The 18,859-nt window shown below is 44.8% G+C and overlaps 1 protein-coding gene across 3 annotated transcripts in view; it reads right to left on the bottom strand.

The window, feature by feature from the left end:
* Prrc1 (proline-rich coiled-coil 1) overlaps positions 1-18,859 on the bottom strand; it is a 36,996-nt gene that overhangs the window by 3,652 nt on the left and 14,485 nt on the right. For 2 of the 3 annotated variants that reach the window (XM_006254746.4, NM_001033887.2), the window contains 4 exons: positions 15,989-16,091; positions 13,573-13,736; positions 6,521-6,624; positions 4,268-4,370 (listed from right to left, as the gene is read on the bottom strand). In XM_006254746.4, coding sequence (XP_006254808.1) covers positions 4,268-4,370; positions 6,521-6,624; positions 13,573-13,736; positions 15,989-16,091 — 474 coding nt within the window. Of the gene's footprint in view, positions 1-6; positions 3,753-4,267; positions 4,371-6,520; positions 6,625-13,572; positions 13,737-15,988; positions 16,092-18,859 lie in introns of those variants that run through there. The other variant, XM_039096645.2, reaches the window with a different exon arrangement.

The following is an 18,859-nucleotide window of genomic DNA, read 5'->3' as shown; positions in this document are numbered from 1 at the left end:
CTGTAGAAAAAGGAATCTGCGTTACTTGTCACACACTGACACCGCATTGGTACTCACTGTTCGAAATGATGGCTTATATCTAAGATAGAGTATGGCCAGCCCTCTAAGACTCAGCTCTAAAACCAGCGGCATAAAGTGACATGGGTCAGAGGAACCAAGCGGCACTGTGCATACCTACTGTGTTAATAATAGCCATCGCTCTCACTGTGCAAATATAACCAGTCCCCTCACGTAATTCACGCTTTTAGAGGTGCTGAGGATGAAGGACAGGGCTGAGCGCACGTCAGGCTTGAAAGAACTCCCTCTGCCCACCACACACACTGAGAGCTAAAACTGCAGTTCTATATCCAGGGTCACTGCATGTTAATAATAGGTTTGTCTAAAATGATATTCTTATAGTCATAAAATTCCAAGCAGAGAGAGACTGCATATTATGTTTCCAGCCCATTTAAGAAAGACTTTATTTAGTGTGTGGATCATGTCTGCACGAGCTGGCCAACATGCCAGTAAGTCAGTAGCTGGTCCCAAAGAGCACCCAGGCTGGGCCAGCACCCCCCAGCGCTGACACTCAGCACTGTTGACCCAGCCTGTACCTCCTTCCATGAAAGTCACTTGCTCATACACGAGTGTAGGCAAATGGATACAAGTGTTCAGTAGCCAGGGTTTGGTTTAGAGTGCTACACACAGGCCAGAGGACATCCATCTTCAGAATAGATCTGCACTGTGCACAGATCCCCAACTAGCTGCTTCACAACCCCAGGATGGGGAGCACTTCCTTTTCCCCTCAAAAAAAATCTTTAGGCTCAATTTAGTTATTTTAAAACAACTAAATTGGAACCACTACAGCCTATTCCAAGACCAAATAGTCAAGAGTTACATCACAGCAACCCTGACAGAAACAGTGCAGCTCTCTGTGCTACAAGCATCGCAGTGGGCTTCAAAGAGAGACATTGAGTCTTCAAAGACCCTGGGCCTGCCTCTCGCACACCACAGGAGGCTCCTGGGGGCCTTGCTGAAGTGCAGTCCTGACTTAGGAGCTCAGCATGGGAGCTTGGAAGCTTTGATTTACTTATTTTTTTAGTCAAATTTGTAGGTGACACTTGTGATATGGGGGTCAATGATACTTCTCCTTGGAGAAGAAGAGAAGGAAGTGTAAGTTATAGGAGACGACACAAACTGACAACGACAGTCTGTTGAAGAAATGATTTCTAAGTCCTTAAACTATGAAAACTGTGACCGGGCACAGACACAGACATTTCAGGACAGATCAGGAAGCCACTGAAGAGTCCTTTACAAGTGTGATAAGGACGCTGACGTGCAGCTCTTTACAGTAGATGGCTTGGGGTGTGTGTGTGTCTGTGTGGTTAGGTCACAGAGTTGGACCATGCTGCAGTGTGTATACAGACAACACAAACTGGACTGTATTTTTCCTTTCTTTTCATTCTCTTTTGTACGGGAGGCTATAAGGAGGAGAGAATGAACCTTGGAAGAATAGGAAGCCAGTGTGGTCAGAGTACAGTGTGTGAAATTACCAAATAAATCAATAAAATGTTATGTTAGAAAAAAAAGCAAAGAAAGGTAAACAGTTAGGAACAAAGATATTTCAATGCACATAACTATTTATCCTGGAAATTTTGAAAACATACAAGCCCTTTTCAGTTAACTGTACCGGGGCTTGCTGTGCCTCTCCCCAGCTCCTCCTCCGTCTGCACATACTCTAAAGCGCACGAATCCTCGTCCCGTAAGGGGCTGCACCAACCACTGTGCTCTCTGACACGTGGCAGCGAGTCAGTGCTTTGGACGCGAGCATACACATGAGCCTACTTCACTGTTTGAGCAGCATGTCCAACTAGGCCTAAAAATAAAGAATTAAAAATGCTCAGATGTCCAGCACAGGGGCCAAGAAAACCTTTTTGGAAGAAGCAGAATAGCCTAGATTTTAGGATTTGAGGGCAGTAGTCACTTCTACTACTACTCTGTTTTGTCCTTTTGGTACAAAAACTATATATAGAAAGTTTGTGCAAGAAATACATAAGAACAGGCTGTGGGCCAAAGCTGCCATGGAGTCCCTGTGGGCTGACCCAACCTACCTCTCCGTTGTCTACAATGCAGTGATGGGAGCCGTTACAACTCTAGCAGTCCTCTGAATGCTTCAGCAATGGACTGCAGATGGGCTCTGACTTTCCAGCACACACTTATCCTCCTCATCCTGACTAGCAAGGACTGCAAGCTTGTTACTTCTAGCAAAGACCTTAGCTCTGTTGACGCCCTTGCTTCTCTAGTCTGTTCATGTCACTAACTGCACAGCTCTTGGGTCAGGACACAGTGCTCTGAGGTGTTCTGGGCTGAGCGAGCGGAGTTACTCACCTGAGATGGCCACACCCGCTGTGAGCAGTGGGGGTGAGGTCTTACAAAAGGCCTGGACATCCGTCTGCCTCTGTCACTGACACTCTGAACATCCTAAGAACCATTTGCTCTTCAGTGTTTGTGAATCTGCCTCACAGCATCAGTGGCTTATTGGGGAGCAGCTTTCCCTGCGGTGCCTCACGGAAGGGATTAGGCTAAGTAATAGGAAACAGAGCAGGGACTCCTGGACTGTTAAAGACAGCATTTTATATGGCTCCATCTAGTACTGCTGGAGCAACAGTGGTACACTTCTCCCTAGAAAATCCACATCACTCCATGTCCATTCTAAACAATGTGCACAGCAAGGCTTCCAAGCCTCTACCCCTGCCCTCAGGTCAGCCTCATAGGAGGCTTTCCAAAACGACAAGCATCTTCCTTTCTGTGCTGCAGAACATCTGGACACCACTAGCTGCTTTAGCACTCTGTGGCCATAATCAAACTAGAGTGCAGCTGCAGCCACGCATTTCCTCGGAGAACCTAATGGTCCTCCCAGTCTCCAATGCCTATTCACTCAAATATCGTAAAAAGGGAAACAAGGTGACAAGTATCAGTTCACAGTACAGAGATCTCAGTGACAGACACTGCATTTGTTCATCAGCGAACACGGGGACGTCTACAGAAGGTATAGATCCATTCAGAAACTGGCTACATAATTAGGTCCATCTTTCAGTCAGCAACTCTAAAGACGAATTCCTACCAACTCCATTTTTTTCTTCATTTTTATTTTATGTGCATGGTTATTTTATCTGCCCATATATCGGGGCACCACATGCATGCCTGGTGCTTGCAGAGGGCATTGAATCCCCTGGAGCTGCAGTTCCTGCCATGTGGGAGCAGTCAGCGTTATTAACTGCTGAGTCCGCTTTCCACCCTCATCTAAATTTTGTTTGTTATTTTGATTTTTTGAGACAAGGAGTCACTGTGTAACTCTGACCAGCCTGGAACTAGCTCTTTAGACCAGGCTGGCCTTGAGCTCACAGAGACCAACCTGCATTGCCCTCCCAAGTGCTGGGATCAAAAGGTGTGCACCACCACACCTGGCTTTCATCTAACTTTTAAAGACTGACGTGTTAGTAAAATGAACAACTAAGAGAGAGTATTAGACCAAAGAGAAGAGAAACAAACAACAGAGTGGGGATAAAGCTGAGAAAAACGGGCTGGGGATGTAGCTAAGTTGGTAAAATGACTGTCCTATAAGACAAGGACCCAGCGTCCACAGAAGAGAAGCCAACAGAGCAGCACTTGCCTGATATCCCAGTGCAGGGCAAGTGCAGACAGGAGCATGCTGGGCTCTGTAGCCAGCCAGCCTCGCCTAACTGGTGAACGAGTTCCAGGTCTATGACAAACTTGTCTCAAAAAAAAAAAAAAAAAAAAAAAAAAAAGCAGCGTCAACAGCTCCTGGGAAGGGTCACCAGGGGCTATCCTCCGAAGGGGCTGTCCTCTGAAGGGGCTATCCTATCCTCTGAAGTGGCTATCCTCTGAAGGGGCTATCCTCTGAAGGGGCTATCCTCTGAAGGGGCTATCCTATCCTCTGAAGAGCTATCCTATCCTTTGAAGGGGCTATCCTATCCTCTGAAGGGCTATCCTATCCTCTGAAGGGGCTATCCTCTGAAGGGGCTATCACACACAGACATCTGTACCTGTACCCACGCACAGGCACACTGCAGATGAATAAAGAGATAGTAGTATATTACAGATTAAAAGGCTGATTCCCTTCTGATTCCAAGACCATGAGTATACTCATGAAAGGGGGAACTTAAGAAATGGCACAGTCAGGATACCAACAAGCAAAAGAGGATGACAGGGTCCAGGACACAATCCGCACAATAACACGGAGCTCAGGAAAAGGCAGAGAACCCACCTGCTGTACAAACTCCAGAGGCACCGGTGTGGCTTGGGTAAAGGCTTCCAGGCGGATGCCATGCACGGGGTCTTCAACCACCAAGCAGCCGATGTCAAACCACCTGCAACAGAAATGCGGGCAGCACACTGTGGACGTGCTACATAAAACCAGTTAAGAGACGAAACATCCTACCTACTGTCACATCAAAAGGTCTCAGTTCTCAGAGGGGGAAATCACTTTTCTAATTAGTTTGCAAATGGTTAATCAGTACACACAAAGATAACATCACTCTATTGTCTTAATTCCAAAAAGGAAAAGGAAAAGAATAGCAAAAAGGAAAAGCTGAAACTACTGACCATGGGAAATTTTCTTCTTGCTAAGATGGGGAGAGGGTAGAGAGTTGCTCGTGGATAATATTTTTAAGTGATACTCACTAAAATATGAGGAACTTTGTGTTGCCAATTCTCATCGTGCTGCTACTAACTCAAAAGTAAGCTCGGTCAGAGGAAATAATCATGTGTTCGGTCCTAATGAACACAATCCCTTCTAATCCCATGTTAAACCAGGAGCTGGCCTTTAAAAATATACTCATGAAATCAAGGTACTGTTCCCACTGAAAGATACTTACCTGCAGATTATAAAAAAACAAGGCATTATAAATGCACTTAGGACAACTGGAGTAACACTGGAATTCTAGCTATCAGAACCATTAAGCAATTCTGAAACAAATGTAACAGTAAGGGAATACAAACAAGGCTACGGTCAATGTCGCTATCTTTTAAAGAATAAGCACCTTTAGTAACCACAAAGAACTACAAAATGACTAAGGAGATGTATAATACTTTACAAACAGTAAGACAGAAGGCCGCATAATAACCAACTGAGAATATTAAAGCGGTGTGTAACGTCTCAGCATTCATATCTTAAAAAATGTTTCAACTCATGAACACTGTATTTAGTCTACTTGACTACTAATCAAATTTTCATATTTTATTTTGACAATGTTTCTCAGTCACGCTCAGCTAAACCTTGTTTTGCCTCATTCTGTATGTTCTGGGCTCAGAGTCCAACAGGGTATGCGCTGACTCAGTCAGAGGTGTGCCCTTTGCATTCTGAGGGGCTGTCACCCAGGCACTGGCAAACACTCATCAGAACTCCACAGTCAACAACCTCTGCTCTAGACAGCACCACCTCCAGCAGACGCTGCAACCTGGAACCTGCTTTCCCAGTCCCTCCTCTGTAAACCTGCACTCACTGCCACGTGCCCAACGCCCTTCCGTTTCAGTCCCGGATCTGCTTGCTATGAGGACTTTCAGGTTTCCCTCTCCTTCATAAAGTCCTTCACCAGGATCACAACTGTGGCTGGGGAGGGGAGAATCTAAGCTGACCACTTCTGATCATTAGGAATCTCCATCTTCCCTTTCTGTGTATAAGGCAAGATTTGAGGAACACAATGTAGTGACATTTCACATAGCAGAGAAAAGTTCACACTACACTCGGAAAGCACAGAGCGACTGCCTGGCATCATCAATCAATTCCCAAGGAAGTAGCGCGATTAGCACATTATGAGAACATTCTTGTACACTCAACACCAATCAAGACTAATACTAAAATCTAGATCTGTTCCTCTCAGAGTACTCACACTGGCATTTTCCTGGATGTGGAAATCAGACTCACTTCTCCAACTTAGCGTGGACAAATGACGATACTTGAAAAGCACTAAATAGGCACTTCTACCACCATGAAATCATCAATGTCAGTAGAATTCAACAAAGTACGGTTGTTTATTATAAAATAAGAGCACATCCAAAAAGGTCTTGCATTTTTAAAAAATCTATTAAAAGCATAAAGACCTAAAACCCTCGAAAGCAAATTTAACACGATATCTAGAGGGCTTTTTAAAGCTTAACCCCATGATACTATGTAACTCCAACCTGTTAACTACTATCCAGTCTTCTGGCCCCTGTCTGCCACTAGGAGTCACCACAGGAAGTGGTGTGCTTACCTGCAGTGTGCAATTACACCCAAGCCAGCATTCATGCATTTCTTGCACTAGGCCCTATGGTGTCAAGTGGTTGGAAGCTGTCTTAGAAAGCAGGATGGCTCTGCACTGCCCAGTTACAGACGGGAACTGAGGACACAAGTGTCGGCTAAGCTCAGTATCCACCATCAGAGCAGACTTCCTACTCTGTCTCTGAAACAGCGAGCGGCTCAGAGCGAACTCCACGCACCACCGCTGTGTGGACTCCCAGGGAGCCCCGCGCCTCTTACTTGTCAGGCAGCAGCTCAGCAATGAAGTTTTCCACCGACACCGCGGTCTGCTTTTCATGGATCGTTCCAGACCTCCGCAGGCTGTCGATGCGTTCCTGGGCCCCCTGAGCAACAACGGCACAGGTTGAAAACCGGTTTTAACAAACAACATTAATATGAAACATACTAATAGCTACACAACGCACACATATTTAACATACACACTGTAATGTTCAAACTATATAAAGATACAGAGTAGCAGCTCCCAAGTGAGTGGAGACCCCTTCAGGGCCCAACAACTCTTTCACAGAGGTCACCCAAGACCACTGAAAACATAGATATTTACATTACGGTTCATAACAGCATCAAACTTACAGTTATGAAGGAACAAAGATAATCTATGGCTGTGAGTTACCATAACATGAGGAACAGTATTAAAGGGTCACAGCATTGGGAAGGTTGAGTAAAAATGTCCAATGGAATTCCCTTGATATTAAATTTATGGAACGTTTTCTAAATTATTCCCTCATGCATTATTGTATTGTTTGTAATAATTTAATGGATTATTTTAAAATTATAATTTCTAATTGAGTATTCATATAAGAAAGCCTCATTTTTAAATGTTCACTTAGCAAAAGGACATCTTCCAAAGTAAAATCTTCTGAGCCCTGGCATCTGCTTGGTCATCTGCTCTTGACCTGGGTCACACTCACACGTAACATGTGCTTCCCCAGTCTCCCAATTCCCTTTTAAATATACATGCAGAGACATAAAGACTAATAAAAAATAAAAATGTACATGTGTATGTGGCATCCTGACGCTGATTCAGCAAAATCATTGTTATTAATGCATCCAGACTGGTTCTGAGAAAAATGAGCAAATAACTCAAAGCTAAGAGTAGATATTGGAGAGCAGAGAAGCTAAAGTCAGATTATGAGGGCATGTGTACACACACACACACACACTCACACACACTCACACACCACACACACACACTAACACACACATACACACACATACACTCACACATACACTCACAAACCACACACACTCACACATACCACACACACTCACACACACACTCACACACTCACATACTACACACACTCACACACCACACACAACCACACACACACTAACACACACACATACACACATACACTCACAAACCACACACACACACTCACACATACACTCACATACCACACACACACACTCACACATCACACATACACAGAGACACACAAACACACACTCACACACACACACACACACACACACAATTTAATAGAAACCTAGCCAAGAATAAGCCTATTTTTAAGGACATAGGAGAGAGTGGGGGGCGCCACGGGGAGGGAAGGGTCAAGTGCTTAATTTCTATCACACAATGGCTAAGAGACAATGAAAGTGTCAAGCACATGAGAATGGACTAAGTAACTAAAGACTCTAGCATGGGAAGAAGAAGGTGGCTAACAGACTTCTACAGCACAGTGAATACCATCTGTCCATTTCTGACCAATTATATCTCCTACCCCAGCATTAGGCGTGAGCAAACAAGTGTTCAGTAAGACCTTGCCACACGACAAACCAAACAACGGGAAAAGCAACTGTATACACAGTGTAACTATGGCCTCACAAATCTTGTAACCATGATACAGGAGTTGCCTGCGGATTCCAAAAGAATACAGATGCTTTAATGCTTTGCAATGGACACTGCAAATATACCTAATTCAGTCCTCCTCACCTGGATTAAAAAGGAGCTCACATTTTATTTCAGTGAAAATATTTATTTCAGTAAAAACACCTATTAGTGGGCTGCTTGGGGCCACCTCTCTGACCCTTTGGAGGTGCCTCTGAGCTACGCCTTACAAAGCAGTCCTCATGTCATGCTTCTAGGGAACACAGATGTGCCTGTTTAATTTTGTCATCCTACAACACAAGACGTCATGCTTGGTGGGATTTAGCTGGTGATACAGATAACTGGTACCCACAAGGGGAAGGATAATCCTCCAGGTGGAAAGTTCTATTTGTTTATGGATTTCATAGAAGGAAGTGAAAGGGAGCCATCCCCAGCCTCTCTTCCATTGACTAGCAGGTTAATTAAAGGTAGAGTTTAAGACACTTGAGTATCATTCCCTACCAACGTTATCAGATACAGAATCCACAACTGAGATAGTTTTGAGGCCCACAAATAATCTGAACTGAGCTGAGGCAGAAGAGCTCAGAACTTACGCTGTATCTGAAGCAACCTGGTTCAAACAAACAATTTGATTGCATACTTTAGCACAATGCTCACCGGTGTACACATAATCACAAGGCTCACTGGTGTGCACAGGGTCACAGTGCTCACTGGTGTGCACAGGGTCACAATGCTCACTGGTGTACACATGGTCACAATGCTCACTGGTGTGCACAGGGTCACAATGCTCACTGGTGTACACATGGTCACAGTGCTCACTGGTGTCCACATGGTCACAATGCTCATTGGTGTGCACAGGGTCACAATGCTCACTGGTGTCCACATGGTCACAATGCTCACTGGTGTGCACAGGGTCACAATGCTCACTGGTGTGCACAGGGTCACAGTGCTCACTGGTGTGCACAGGGTCACAATGCTCACTGGTGTGCACAGGGTCACAATGCTCACTGGTGTACACATGGTCACAATGCTCACTGGTGTGCACAGGGTCACAATGCTCACTGGTGTACACATGGTCACAGTGCTCACTGGTGTCCACATGGTCACAATGCTCATTGGTGTGCACAGGGTCACAATGCTCACTGGTGTCCACATGGTCACAATGCTCATTGGTGTGCACAGGGTCACAATGCTCACTGGTGTGCACAGGGTCACAGTGCTCACTGGTGTGCACAGGGTCACAATGCTCACTGGTGTGCACAGGGTCACAATGCTCACTGGTGTGCACAGGGTCACAATGCTCACTGGTGTGCACAGGGTCACAATGCTCACTGGTGTCCACATGGTCACAATGCTCACTGGTGTGCACAGGGTCACAATGCTCACTGGTGTGCACAGGGTCACAATGCTCACTGGTGTCCACAGGGTCACAATGCTCACTGGTGTCCACATGGTCACAATGCTCACTGGTGTGCACAGGGTCACAATGCTCACTGGTGTGCACAGGGTCACAATGCTCATTGGTGTGCACAGGGTCACAATGCTCATTGGTGTCCACAGGGTCACAATGCTCATTGGTGTGCACAGGGTCACAATGCTCACTGGTGTGCACAGGGTCACAGTGCTCACTGGTGTGCACAGGGTCACAATGCTCACTGGTGTGCACAGGGTCACAGTGCTCACTGGTGTGCACAGGGTCACAGTGCTCACTGGTGTGCACAGGGTCACAGTGCTCACTGGTGTGTACAGGGTCACAATGCTCATTGGTGTGCACAGGGTCACAATGCTCACTGGTGTGCACAGGGTCACAGTGCTCACTGGTGTGCACAGGGTCACAGTGCTCACTGGTGTGTACAGGGTCACAATGCTCACTGGTGTTATTATCCACATTGTGATTTGCTCACTCAAAAACCTTTCAATAAAAATAATGACTGGCGCAGAAGCTTCAGAAGCTTGCTAACTTAATTTCTTTTGAATTTACCATCTTAAATAGTAACGTACATTAAAAAAAGTGGACTTTAGTTTAGAAAGTCATTGATACCAGACAAAATCTGGTAAAGGAGTTAAAACTTTTATGAGGAACATTTCCATTTAAAAGTTAACATGTTTTCATTTCACACAGCTCCCTCTACTTTCTCCAGACATTGGGGGGGTGGAGATCACATATTTGTTAAGTATTTCCATTTTGAACTTATATTAAAAGTTGTAAAAAGTAAATTTGTAAAAACAAAAACAAACAAAACAAAACAAAAAAACAGCCAAAATAAATTGGGCCAAATGCAGTGAAATCACAGGACAAACTACCAATCTATCTGTCAAGGTTTGCCTTAGGAAGAATATCTCAGCAATAATATTTGTCAAGGCTTTTCCTTAGGAAAAAAATCCACGTCGGCCTTTCACATACAATGCCTACCTACTGCAACCATCACTGTGCAATGGCGCCTGAGTGACCTTATAAATACTCAGACCTTTGCTCAGACGCCAGGATGCACAGCAGGCCGCGGGATTCCACAAGTTCCCACTTCACTTCCTAACTAATATCACCCTCTCAATGTCACGCAGTGGCCCCTTTCTCAGGTTTCTGGAGAGGGACTCACAACTGAGGACTGCTGTCTTCCTGAACACCTCCCGTCAGCATCCACAGGAAAGCCCTGACCTCCTAGGGACAGCCGACCACTGTGAGGGAATTCACAAAGCCACTTGCCGCTCTGTCACAAAGTGACACCAGCACCAAATCCATTTGTATCAGAGCCCTTCCTGGAGTCTCTAATGCCAAATACACTCACCATCTCTACTTTAAAAGTTCTGATGTCTTCTGGCCCAAATCTACAAATCCTCTTCTGCGAAAGCAATTCTGAAATCTTGACAGGCAGAGACTCAGTCCCGCCAAGGGATTTGTCCCCACGTTTCAAATGGAACTCATCCATACAATACTCATGGTTTATCTGAAGGTTTATAATTATGATGGCTACATAGCTACTTTCTCCAGGTTCCCGTGTTACATTTCTAGGTTAGATGGGTTACCAGCCCTGAAGAGAGGACTTAGCTTTACCATATGGGATAAAGGCTTTTTATAAACGTACACCTGCATCAACAGCAAAGGACACTCACAAAGTACAAGCAGACACGTGCGTAGAAATGTGATTTGCACAATGCTCTGTGGAAGCACAGACCACTGTGAATTAAAAAAAATGTATTATGGTTTGTATTATAAATAACACATCGCATTTAGATATAGATATCTATTGTCTGACAACCCCAAATCCAGAGAATGGAAAGACAGAGCAAATGAGAACCCACTCACCTATTTAAATAAATTCTAACTATAATTGAAAAACGTCTGAAATTTGTATAACAGAATCTATTAGAATTAAAGTGATCTAGCGTCAATGTGAGATTGTATTTAATTACTAATTATAATCAATGCAGCAGACTTTCCTCCAATTCCCCTCATTCTAATAAATTCTAAATGAATATAAGGAAAGGATCTGTGTGCCTGACTCATGAGGCCACAGTAGAATTAAACCGCTACATGCTCCTTTACACAAAGTTTTAAGATATAAATACAGTTGATCCTTAATAATTCTACTGGCGAATTTGACTATTTATTAATATACTGGTAATCTTGACATCAGATGTGCACAAAACTACAAAAACATTTATGTTGTCTGTCTTGAACATCTCCAGTCAAGCCACACAAGTACCCCTATCTTCTTGTGTAAGCTCGCCTGCTGTAAACAAGTAGGTGCTGCTGTATTCGGTGCCCCCTTGTATATTCCTGTGTTGTTAAATATGCCAGCATTCCAAACGGTCCCAAAGATAATGCCGACGAGCTGTCTGATGCTCGAGCACAGGAGGGCTATGAAGTCCTTTAGAAAAAAGCAGTGTATGTGCTAAATAAACTGCATCCAATCAGTTACAGGATGCTGGCTTAGCCTTTATTATAAGTGTGTGTGTGTGTGTGTGTGTGTGTGTGTGTGTGTGTGTGTGTGTGTGTGTGAGAGAGAGAGAGAGAGAGAGAGAGAGAGAGAGACATAAATATTTGTTTGTTCAAATAGAGCTGTATCTAAACAGAATCAGTCAATTAAAACAAACAAACAAAAATCTTCTATGTTGACAGGCTAGCAAAAAGCATTGTGATCAGCGGCCTACCGAAATCTAATCCTTTATCCCCTTAGTAACAAGAATACCATATTCCCTGAGAATATGTGGCAACCACACACACACACACACACACACACACACACACAAAGCCACAGCAAACTTAAGTCTGCCTTGCAAACAGGACCGAATGATAGAACAGAAACAAGCAGGAGGAGACTCTCCAGGCAGTGCCAGGTTTTCTCCTCTGAGAAACAGATGGACAGGGCTGCCATTGACGAAGATGAAGAGTAGGGAGGAAGTATAAGAAAAAGAGAAAGTTCCATTCAGGACAGATTGAGTTTGGGATGCTCAAATGACATTGTCAAAAAGGCAACTTTATGTAAACGAAGAAATCATAACAGTCTTAGTGGCAGTATAAAGCTGCAAGTGTCAGCACAAGATGCTGGCTAAGGCCAGGCATGGCATGAGACCAGGAAGGGCGAGCCTGGAGACAGAGACCAAGAGGAGGGTGGGAAGAAAAGGAGGGGCCAGCACAGGAAGCAGAAAGCAATCAACTCCAAAGAAATCTAGATGTGCTCCCAAGAAGCCACACAGGAGATGAAAAGACAGAAGTGAAAGCCAGGCACAGCCTGGCACACTTATAACGCAGGACTCCAGAGGCAGAAGTGGAGCCAGGAGTTCAAGGCCAGTGTTAGCTCCACAGTGACTCTGAGGCCAGCCTGGCTACGGGAAGCCATCTAGACAACAGAGAGGATGGCCACCTGCTGGCAACCTAATGAAATCTCCAGCTTAGGGGCTGGAAGTGCAGTCTTGTGGCTAGGCAGCTGGGAAACCAGAGTCAGAGAAAAATGTTCAGAATCTTGTAGAAGTTTTGCTGCAAAAGGAAGCAAGCACGCTAGAAAAGGGCAGGGAGGTCAAAGAATTTGCTGGGATTTCCCTTTGCTTGCTTTACAATCGGGAAATGTTTAGGTGCCAGAGACTCCACTTGTTCTTGCACGATTGTGCCCTTGTAAACTATGTGAGTGCAGTCATGGGTGTGTGTGTGTGTGTGTGTGTGTGTGTGTGTGTGTGTGTGTGTGTACCGGGCATGAAGATACCCAAAAGTATCTTTTCTTTTTCTTGTTTCTTATGTGACTGCTTTCCTGATGAGTGTTCACCAGTGTGAGACACTGCTTTCCTCCTCCAGTAACCATTCAATTAAGATTCCTTTATATCTCCATCACAGTACAGTGTTGTCTAACCCATGACAAAGCTGCTATTCAGCATTAAATATGCTGTACCTCCACGCAGACCACAGGACCGTTACTCTGGAATAGCTTTCACTCCTCACCTTTAATCCAGCTGCATACCCTACGGGCTGTGGGGCGATATTGGACTGTCCAGCCTCCCCGACAACCACAGCTAGGCCGAAGACCTCCTGGAAGGCATCTCGGACAGCAGCCACTTTCACTTCTTTATTTGAGGTTACAACAATATCCAGTTCGCCTCCAGATTCTACAAAACAAAAGAAACTTCAATTCCAAATCTAAGCAGTGACTTTCTAGTAATTACTGCCACACTGTGGTGGTTTGAATAGAAATGACCCCCACGGACTCATGCGACTGAATGCTTGGCTCACAGGGAGTGGCATTATTAAGAGATATGGCCTTGTTGGAGTAGGCGTGGCCCTGTGGAAGCAGGTCACGGTGGGGGCAGACTTTGAGATCTCCTAAGCTCAAGCTAGACCCAGTGTGACACACAGTCTCTTTCTGCTGCCTGCAGACCAAGATGTAGAACTCTGTGCCACTCCAGCACCAGGTGTGTGTGCACGCTGCCATGCTCCCAGCATGGTGACAATGGACTGAACCTCCACAACTGTCAGCCAGCCCCAACTAAATGCTTTCCTTTGTAAGAGTTGCCGTGGTCATGGTGTCCGTTCACAGCAGTAAAACCCTACCTAAGAAGCACATCATAGGCTCACACGTAATTGTTACAAACCTCCTGCGTGAGACAGGAGATGGAGCTTTATCCACCAGAACACGCCTGCAAAGTACCACTGTCAGGACTCAAGCCCAGGAGCACTGGACACAAATCCTCCTTCTGTCACACCATCTGATACAGCCACACGTCTGCCACCCTCTGACTCAAGGTATACTATTCCACCTGTGCTTAGAACCAAACTGCCAACTTCCCTTGCGTTTTAAGGATGGGAGTTACCTGAAGTCTCACTCGCAAGCTGAGGCTGGCACACACCTCCTACAGACTGAGTGACCTGTGGTACTCGCTGGAGAGCATAGTTCTTCAGTACTCTAGGAAAGCTCCAGAACACACTATCTCTGCCTGACGCACCGCCTTCTGTAGGCCCACAGTGGTGGGTACCAGTGGGAGGGACTCAAAGGCCAAGGGCTATACTTTCTCAGCTTCACTACCTTGTGGAAGACACAGGGCTGGTTTCTTAGTAGAAAAAGACCTGCTTTCTCAGTGGGCTTGCTCTAAGAACAGGAGTTCTGATGTAGTATACCCAATAGAACAGCAAGAGCTCCAAAAATGCTAATTCCTTTATTTAAAATATGTACACAAAAAAGAAAAATGTAATTTAGTAAGTATCTTCAGCTACATTGGTACGTGTATATGAATGGGAAAATTAATAAAGGTGGTAAAGTCAAATTATGAATCCTTTGGATAGTTACCAACACAGAGCACTGTTTGGGGTTTTATGTTTGTTTGTATTTTGTTGACTTTGGAGACCATGAACTGTGTGCCTGAGGCAAGCCTGTCATCTCCCACTTCGCAAGCACTAGGATTACAGGCGCATGTAACCATACATGGCTCCCTGATTATCCCTGGTTCAATTCCCACTACACAGGAAGCAAAGATATATGCAGATATAGATGAATGATGCACGTGTATGTAAATTCAACTGAGCTCCAACCCTAATATAATAACTGTACCTCTTTAAACCCAGGTTCCTTACCCCAAGCTGAATGAAAACACGTATGTCCCAGCATGCTTGTGAGCACGTGTCTAGCAGAGCAAGCACTTGGAAAACATACGTAATCCCTGTAGGCCTGACCAGGACAGACAGGAAACTACCAACAGTCGAGACAAGCTCTTTCCACTGCCACTAAAACCTTCTGCTCACGTAGCTACGCTCAGCTCCAGCTTACGAGGAGCTTCTCCGGGTTCATTAACTATAGGTTTATTAACTACAGGTTCTACAGCTGACCCATACTTCCTCATATACTGGGGATATACATAAACATTAAAGAGCAGTACAGTATGCCTGGGTCAGCTCTGAGAGCTTCTGATGAGGGCTTGGAAGCAGCTAAAACATGTTCCCAGCAAACTTCATAATCCAGGCTTATTAACTGCTAGAGTAGGTTTGCCTAAAAAACTTATTCCAGATTGAGAATAATCATGTTATTAAAATAGGTAACTAGAAAAAATGCCAAAAGCAAGTGTAAACAAAGTATCACTTTAAAACTAACTGAAGAAAGAAAAAGCCATATAAACCACTAAAAAATTACTATCAAAACCCATCATCCACATTGCTGTTCCTCTGTGGAGCTTTAAAACTTATATAATGGTAACTAAGAAAAAGATAAATTAGTTACACCCCAAACGAGGACAGAAGACAGATCTGTATTAAGCACACAGGAAGAGGTTCTATTACTACCAAGAGTCAGGAACTGAAAGCACACTTAGTGTGTGACACTGACAAACACCACAGAAACAGTGGCCGACACCCATCTCACGCATGTACATACTGATATACGGAGCCATGCCGGGATCCAGCGTCGTGATCATGCTTTCTACAGAATGCTTGGTCTTATCCAGGACAGATTTCACCATGGGATTCCCAGCCACGCCCTGCGCGAAGCAAGATGCAAACATTCATTTCAAGCAAAGAGCATCTTGACTTTCGTAAGCGTGAAGAACTTTTTAAAACTTTATTTTGAGAATTTCAGACAGGCAAACAATGAAGTATGAGCACACTACCCCAATTTTGCTCCCCAATTTTCACCATGTCCCAACACGCGCTCCCAACTTCATGTCTTTTCTTTAATGACCAACTAAGTGTGGTTACTACTGCTCATGTGAGCGCAGATGTGGACATCCGCCAGAGCACAGGAAACTTACCAGTGGCCACAGCTAAAAAGGAACCATTCTCCCTCAGGTTTTGTGTGTCAACTTAAGACAAGCTAGAGTCATCAGAGAGGAAGGAGCATCAGTTAAGGAAATGCCTCCATGAGATCCAACTGTAAGGCATTTTCCCAATTAGTGGAGGAGGGCCCAGCCCATAGTAGGTGGCGCAATCCCAGGGCTGCTGGTCCTGGTTTCTGTAAGAAACCAGACTGAGCAAGACAAGATGAGCAGGCCAGTAAGCAGCACTCCTCTGTATCAGCTCCTGCCTCCAGGTTCCATCCCTGTTTGAGTTCCTATCTCGACTTCCTCCATTAATGGACTGTGATCTGGAAGTATAAGCCAAATAACACCCCCCCCCAATTGATTTTTGGTCATAGTGTTTTGTCGCAGCAATAGATGGAATGAAAACGTCGTCTTTCAGCATGAAAATGCTGTCTTTCAGCATGTAGAACTGAAAGAGATTCACAGAAATGGCTTCTGAACATTTAAGAACTTGTGTGTTGAAAAAGTATAATAAAATCAAAATGTAGATTTAAATGGAAAAAGTTATACTGTGTCTATCATAAAAGAGTACTGCTTCAGTCAGAGCTCGTAACAAAGCCAGAAAAGCAAATCTTCCTCCCAACTTTAAACTGAGCAAAGATAAACACAGACCACATAAAACAAAATTTCACGGAGGGACCAAATTTAATAGCTAAGAAGCAAAAATTAAAATATGGCTTCAAGGTTAGGGGCTGGCTTGTCAGCTAAAGTCCTTGCATCACACATATGAGGACCAGAGCTGGGATCCCCAGAACCCACATAAAAACTGAGTGGGTGTGGTGGCCACATGCAATCCCAAGGCCCAGGAGGGAGAGGCAGGGCAAGCTGACCAGCCAGATTGGTCCCAACCAAAGCTCGGGTGCAGCAAACCTGACTTCAGTACTAGGTGGAGACCAGTCACAGAAGATACTCTGTGTCAACCCTAGGCCTCCACACACGTGCAATACACGTATGTATGTGTGTTCTCTGTCTCTCTCTGTGTCTCTCTCTGTGTCTCTCTCTGTGTCTCTGTGGGTCTCTCTGTGTCTCTCTCTGTGTCTCTGTGGGTCTCTCTGTGTCTCTCTGTGTCTCTGTCTCTCTCTCTCTCTCTCTCTGTCACACACACACACACACACACACACACACACACACACAGTTTCAAATGATTTCGTCTATTAAATCAGGAAAATAAACATTGTACTTCACACTAACATCCTTTGCTACACCAGGAAGTGGAGAATGCAGAACCCCACAGGGTAGTGTGGCCACTGGGAAGCAACAGGAAGTTCGAGGGCACACACTGGACGTTCATCAGGAACTCGTGATGCCAGTGAAGCCCGTCCAGGCGTACGCACGACAGTGCTCATCAGTTTATGTCTCAGGATTAAAATCCTAAGGGATCATTACAGAGTCCAATGGAGACATCGTGTTAGCCAGGCTGATGATGCAGGCCTGTGATCCCTGTCACAAGCCTGGCAGCAGGAGGAGGACTGTAAGCTTCGGGCCAGCCTGGGATACTGAGTGAATGCCAGACTGACCTAGGCAACTGGATGAGACTCTATCAAAAATCAAAGTAGAGACCCAGGGCTCAGGCTGAGAAATAAAGTGTTTATCAGTGTATATAAGGCTCTGGGTCCAATCCTCAATACCACCAAAAACAATAAAAAATATGGAATGTTTACACATTTTTCTCATTAAAGTGATTTTAAAACTTATAACCGGATGATACTGATAACAGATTTGTAAAATAAAACATGACAAATGCAATAGCTACAAAAGTAGTTATGAAGAAACTATATTCTAACGAACGACTGTTAGCGCTGGGGGGCTGATTCAATGGTAAACCTCACTGAAGCACGAGGACCTGGGCTCAGATCAACAGCACCCAGATAAAAGGCAGAGCACTGCAGCACAGGTCTCAAGCCCTGGCACTTGAGTGGGATACACATGAGGGCACCTTGCAGCTCACTGGCAAGCCAGCCTCGCTGACTGACAAATTCCAAATTGAACGACAGACCCTGAACCAAAAATAACGTGAGGAACAGAGGAAGACCCTTCAGTTGGCCTCCACATTCATTCACACGCACACACATACACCTGCACGAATGCACCCCACTCAAACATAAGCAGACTCTGAACGCTCAAGAAACAAAGTCAGTCAGTCAGTCAGTCAGACAATTTTACAGCTTGGAAGACATTAATAAAGTCTTCTAGTCTTCATTAATTCAAAGAAGAACTTCATTAAGACAAGGAATACAATGACCATGTCCCTAATCCAACTGGAGTCTTAGTAAGAGAATAAGTACATGTATACAGACATGCACAGACAAACGGACACACAGAGACAAATGTACAAACACAGACAAACGACAAGAGGAACTACAGAATCCGGCCATAAAGGGCTTCTTCCCCTTGCTCTATTCTGTGTTCTCAGAAGTCTCTCTACCGTTTGCACAGCAGCTTGAAAAGCA

Source organism: Rattus norvegicus, chromosome 18 (genome assembly GCF_036323735.1).
Source record: "Rattus norvegicus strain BN/NHsdMcwi chromosome 18, GRCr8, whole genome shotgun sequence".
Classification (NCBI taxonomy): Eukaryota; Metazoa; Chordata; class Mammalia; order Rodentia; family Muridae; genus Rattus; species Rattus norvegicus.
The sequence above is the reverse complement of the archived record's forward strand: the minus strand, read 5'-3'. Positions and strand labels throughout refer to the sequence as shown.